This window comes from Sinocyclocheilus anshuiensis, unplaced genomic scaffold (genome assembly GCF_001515605.1).
Source record: "Sinocyclocheilus anshuiensis isolate Anshui unplaced genomic scaffold, SAMN03320099.WGS_v1.1 scaffold1658, whole genome shotgun sequence".
In the NCBI taxonomy this organism is placed as follows: Eukaryota; Metazoa; Chordata; class Actinopteri; order Cypriniformes; family Cyprinidae; genus Sinocyclocheilus; species Sinocyclocheilus anshuiensis.
The window spans coordinates 444,738-450,794 of record NW_015547302.1 but is presented as its reverse complement, the minus strand read 5'-3'; the positions used below and the strand labels follow the sequence as shown (position 1 = coordinate 450,794).

At 39.4% G+C, this 6,057-nt stretch overlaps 1 protein-coding gene across 5 annotated transcripts in view; it reads left to right on the top strand.

Annotated features, from left to right (window-relative positions):
• LOC107701728 (lebercilin-like) overlaps window positions 1-3,536 on the top strand; it is a 16,147-nt gene extending 12,611 nt beyond the window's left edge. For all 5 annotated transcript variants that reach the window (XM_016503812.1, XM_016503811.1, XM_016503809.1 and 2 more), the window contains one exon: window positions 2,281-3,536. In XM_016503812.1, coding sequence (XP_016359298.1) covers window positions 2,281-3,074 — 794 coding nt within the window. In that variant the 3' untranslated portion in view covers window positions 3,075-3,536. The remainder of the gene's footprint in view (window positions 1-2,280) is intronic.
• Window positions 3,537-6,057: the final 2,521 nt, after the last annotated feature.

Below are 6,057 nucleotides of genomic sequence, written 5' to 3'. Positions count from 1 at the left end.
TCTCTCTCTCTCTCTCTCTCTCTCTCTCTCTCTCTCTCTCTCTCTCTCTCTCTCTCTCTCTCTCTCTCTCTCTCTCTCTCTCTCTCTCTCTCTCTCTCTCTCTCTCTCTCTCTCTCTCTCTCTCTCTCTCTCTCTCTCTCTCTCTCTCTCTCTCTCTCTCTCTCTCTCTCTCTCTCTCTCTCTCTCTCTCTCTCTCTCTCTCTCTCTCTCTCTCTCTCTCTCTCTCTCTCTCTCTCTCTCTCTCTCTCTCTCTCTCTCTCTCTCTCTCTCTCTCTCTCTCTCTCTCTCTCTCTCTCTCTCTCTCTCTCTCTCTCTCTCTCTCTCTCTCTCTCTCTCTCTCTCTCTCTCTCTCTCTCTCTCTCTCTCTCTCTCTCTCTCTCTCTCTCTCTCTCTCTCTCTCTCTCTCTCTCTCTCTCTCTCTCTCTCTCTCTCTCTCTCTCTCTCTCTCTCTCTCTCTCTCTCTCTCTCTCTCTCTCTCTCTCTCTCTCTCTCTCTCTCTCTCTCTCTCTCTCTCTCTCTCTCTCTCTCTCTCTCTCTCTCTCTCTCTCTCTCTCTCTCTCTCTCTCTCTCTCTCTCTCTCTCTCTCTCTCTCTCTCTCTCTCTCTCTCTCTCTCTCTCTCTCTCTCTCTCTCTCTCTCTCTCTCTCTCTCTCTCTCTCTCTCTCTCTCTCTCTCTCTCTCTCTCTCTCTCTCTCTCTCTCTCTCTCTCTCTCTCTCTCTCTCTCTCTCTCTCTCTCTCTCTCACACACACACACTCAATTTCAATTTCAATTTAAGAGTGCTTTATTGGCATGACAAAAATTATACATTTGTATTGCCAAAGCAATTGCAGCTGGACTGCTTACAAATAGTACACATGTATTAACAGAAAGAAAAAGAATAATAGTAATAATAATAGTAATAATATATAAAAAGTATTAAGCATGTAGTGCAAAATGAATTACTAATGTATGTAAGTATATAAACTAGAAATAAAAAATAAAATAAGGGATTTTATTTGATTTCTCTCTCTCTCTCTCTCTGTCTCTGTCTCTCTGTGTGTAAAAGCTTTCTCTATTGCTTTTTATTTTGTCTTGAGGCTGTTCAATCAATCAGAAATAAACTATATAACTTTGACAGAAAGGTGAGCATTACTAAGAGAAAAGCAGTTGTGTAAGTAATACAAGGGCTGGTGGATTTATCAAGTCACAATATATATTCATAGTGATTTTGTCTGCAATATTAACTTCAATGTCGGCAACATTGTGTATATTGCAGTGACATTAATTGAAAGTTTCATAATTTAATTTTGTGCTTTCCTAAAGACTATGTCATAAGTCTAGTTTTGTGATCTCAGCCTGTATTACATCTTGTGAGCCTTTTTAAATAGTAATGCATTGAAATGATTTTATTTTATTGATTTATTTTTTACTGAAACACCAGAAGTGAAATTATAATTTTTATTTAGCTGAAAACTGAAACCGAAATTAAAGCTTGGGTCCATTGAACTTGGTTTGCTGTTTAGGGTTTTGTGTTAACAGGTGACTAATTAAACCAACCATAGTGAAGTTCTTCGCAATGAGCCGCCTCTCAATATTTCAGCTGAAAAATTTGACATATTGAGAAATAGAAGTTGACATGGTTAAATTCCCCCTCTGTAAAAATCGTGTTCCTCTCCCTCGTGGGGCCCTTGGAATCATCCTAACCTTCCCCCCCCCATATCATGCCACTGCCAGTATGTATATGCGGAAAAGCTGATTAAGACTCAAAAGCTGTGTTTACGTTTAATTCAGCATCTTCGCTGTTACTCGTTACCCCGTGTAGCCACATGTAAGCAGCTCTCTCTACCAAAGGAGATTATAATGCTATTTTACCTGACGCTGAAATACAAAACTAACATTACATCTGAGGAAGACATATATTGTTTTCAGTTGTTTAGTTTCCTTAACTTTATATCATGACTTGTGTGACTCATATGTCACACTTCAGGATTCCCCAAGGATGTTAACGCACCTCAATGAACTAGTAGAGTGATATAAAAAAGCCTCAGATCTCAGTATACACCTTATTGATGATGCAAACTATACAGGCAAGCAGATGAGGTCAGAAGAAATGATTTTTCTTCCATAAATTTCTTTCCAAAAGAAAAAAGACTTTACTGACCCCAAACTTTGACACCAAAACATACTTGTTGAGGGTCTGAAATTTAACATAGTTGTTTATTTAAGCTGTGAATATTTCAAAACATTTCACACACAGGTTCATAATTAAAAATTAAATAATTAATATTTAACTTCCAGAGTTCACGACAGAGAGGAAGAAGATTGGAGGATTGGCCTGTCTATATCTCAAAGTGAGGAAGAGAGCAGGAAGCAGTGTGAACAGGAAGAGGAACAACTTAAAGCAAGAAATGTAGAGATCCAGGCCGGCAATCAAGAGCGTCCGGAAGAGGAACATCAGCGCAAAGAGCAGCTACTGGCTAAGATGCATGAGATCGACATGCAGACTCAAGGTCAGGACTCAGACTTCTTTTCTGACGACACAGGAAGTTTCCGCTCTCCTCCACGGTTGTCCGAGCAACGGAACCACAACGGTATTTTCAAATTTACAGAGCCAGAAGAGAACACAAACACATTTGCGAGTGGGAGAAGAGCTGGTGGTCTTCGAGCACATGGACCAAGCAAGGATCTTGACCTTGCTTTTGGTAGCTACGCCCCTTCTTTTGGTAAATCTGCCCCCCGTGCTGGTTTAGGTGCACGCAATGCAAATCAGCCACCCCGAGAACTGGATGAAGAGCTGGATTTGGGTGGCCTGGTTAAGGAAAGGAAGTCAAAGCTCATGCAGCAGCTTTTTGGGGCCTCTGCCACACCACCTCCTTCAGATCTATCCAGTAGGATGGAGATCCTAAGCCCCCCTCTAACAAGCCAGTTCCCATCAGTACCAGGAGGTGGACGCAGGAGGGACACAGACACACCAAATGGACTAAATATCAGTTCTCTCCCCAACAATAGGAGCACTCTGCATGTCTCTGAGAGCCGACCCGTGGTCAGGGCCATTACGTCATTTGATGATGACATAGAAGAAGTCACACTCTGAATAGGGTGCTTTTATAGCCAATACGAAAGGATACATTTTTTTAAAACACCTGATATTTAGTTTTGAGCTCCGTTATGAAGTAAACACTGATTAAACAATGCTTAGTTTGTTAATATGCCTCTTTTTTTAACCTTTCTGGCAAAATCATGGAGGAAGACTTTTTCAGTGATACCGTTTTCATAGTTGGGTTTGCAAAGGGTCCAAAATTAACACTCACTGCACAGTGCACACTAAGGGCCAAAAAAGCACTGAAGGGAGTGGAGAAAGTTCTGTGGATGATCTACTGACAGTGCGCAAATTAAAGAACACAGACGTATCCAGATCCATAATGACTAATGTAATCTACCAAGAGCTGCGCCGATTAGCAACTATCACAGCCATGTCAAACACAAAATGGCTTTTTTTTGGGGCAGCAAATAATGATAAACCTTAATAAATCACATTGCATGACACATCTAAATACTCCCCTCTCTGATTAAACAATGCTTAGTTTGCTAATATGCCTCTTTTTTTTAACCTTTGGCAAAATCATGGAGGAAGACTTTTTCAGTGATACCGTTTTCATAGTTGGGTTTGCATAGGGTCCAAAATTAACACTCACTGCACAGTGCACACTAAGGGCCAAAAAGCACTGAAGGGAGTGGAGAAAGTTCTGTGGTTGATCTACTGACAGTGCGCAAATTAAAGAACACAGACGTATCCAGATCCATAATGACTAATGTAATCTACCAAGAGCTGCGCCGTTTAGCAACTATCACAGCCATGTCAAACACAAAATGGCTTTTTTTGGGGGCGTCAAATAATGGCAAATAATGGTAAACCTTAATAAATCACATTGCATGATACATCTAAATACTCCCCTCCCTATAAATTTTGCATCTGAAAAGGATCCTACAAATGCATATTCTTTAATCCTGACAGTAGTTTTTTTAACCAAAAGGCAAGCTGTTAGCAAATCTGGCCCTAAATGTCAGAAAAACTCACCTGTTGACCAGTAACTTTTAAGGAACCACAGTGTAATAGATGGTTTAAGTCAAACTGTAAGAATGATTATCTAACCCCTGCTGATGTAATCGATAAGAGTGATTCAAATCAAGAGCATACGACCTGTCAATTAGGGGAAACATCCATTGTGACTTGCACATTCTCTAAACTTGTACCTCAGTGGAAAATTATGAAGTTTATCAAGGACTCTGAAAGGGTTTAGGTACCTTTTTTTTTTTCATGTTTTTTCCACAGCTTGTGGAACATATCTAATTTTATGCTCTGCACTTTCAGTACTGATATGAGTGTGATTTTGATATGAGTGAGAGCTTTGCCCTCTCAGAGAGCCATGCTTGGCCGATTCAGGTCTGGGCTGCGTCTTCTCTGAGCCAGTCCTCCCTCACAGCACTTTTAGTCTCTCCCCCCGCTCTCATTTTAGATAAGTGTTAATGGCAATTATGTGACAAAGGAGAGAGTCTGGTTCATAGGTTTGTAGTTTATAAATTAAACAACGAGCCAAATACTCAAATTATATCTATACAGGACATCCCAAAAATATGGACAGTGAATTTCTTTGCATTAGATAACAAAATAACTAGCCAAGTGACATTTTCTCAAATCTAACAAATTGATCCCAATTTGGGATTATTGTGTTGTATACTTTTAAACGTTTAAAGCTTCTTTTTCTAAAAGGTTTGCTTGAAAAGTGAACTTGTGCTGATGAATGTCTCTTGGTTTGATATTTTAATATTTAATACAGTGATTCTATGTGTGGTACAAGTGTACAAATATTTTGGGGGCCACTGTATATGTTTTTGTTTGTGTGCACAATATGAACCTTTTTACATTAACAATTTAGTGACCAGAAAACTGAAAAAATTTGACTTCCACTTTCATTCTCAGCTAATACAGTGTCTTTGTTTGCCTGCTTACACATAATGAGTTTTTTCTTTTTTTTATAAATGCGGGGTTATTTGTAAGAATTTGTCAAGTGGTTGTGTTACATTTTTTAGTGTAACTAGAAGATATGTTTTACTCTATATAAACTGTTGTAATTTGGTATTTATTAAAGCATTTCAGGGTTTTTTTTTCAATCTCAAATACTGAGAAATCTGTTGTGAAATACTAGAAACAATGTGGTTGATGTTGCTTATTGTGACTTTTTAATGAGGGATGTCACAATTTATACTTGGACTTAAAGTAGCACTATGTAACTTTTGCCGCTCTAGCGGTTAATAAACAGAACTGCACACATCCCGCGGAAGAACATTCCAACTGGAGCTACTTCTCTAAGTTTGTCTATGGCGATTCACGCAGGTATGTGTTACTCCGCAGCGGCGACGACCCGACCAGGCTACAATAGTCCAAATATAAGTACTTATTATAAGTGTACCGTAGTGATTCGGAATAAGACAAAAACGCGGTTTGGAAGATGAATTCATGATGTACTCGCTTATTATATCAATTTTGCAAATTTTGAACACAGAAAAAGTTACATAGTGCTGCTTTAAAGCAAAGGCAGATTTACATATGAAATACAAACACAAATCAAATACTTAAAGGGGTCATATGATGCGATTTAATTTTTCCTTTCTCTTTGAAGTGTTACAAGCTCTTGGTGCATAAAGAAGATCTGTAAAGTTGCGAAGACTAAAGTCTCAAATCCAAAGAGATATTCTTTATAAAAGTTAAGAGTTAACCACGCCTGCCTAAAACGGCTCGTTCTAACACGCCCCCACATATCTACATCACTATGTGGGAAGATTTGCATAACGCCGCCCAAATGTTCACGCAAAGAAAGAAGACGTAACTTTTATTCTCGCTGTAGTATTGTTGTTGCCGCCGCCATGTCATGAATGCACTGTGTGATTCGGTGTGAAAGTGAAACTACTTTTCCAAAAGAGGACGATATCTGCTTCGTCTTGCCTGGAGCTGATCCGTGCTGGTTGCTGAGGAAATACTACAACTTTGTGCTGTGGATCGCCGGATCGGCTTTCAC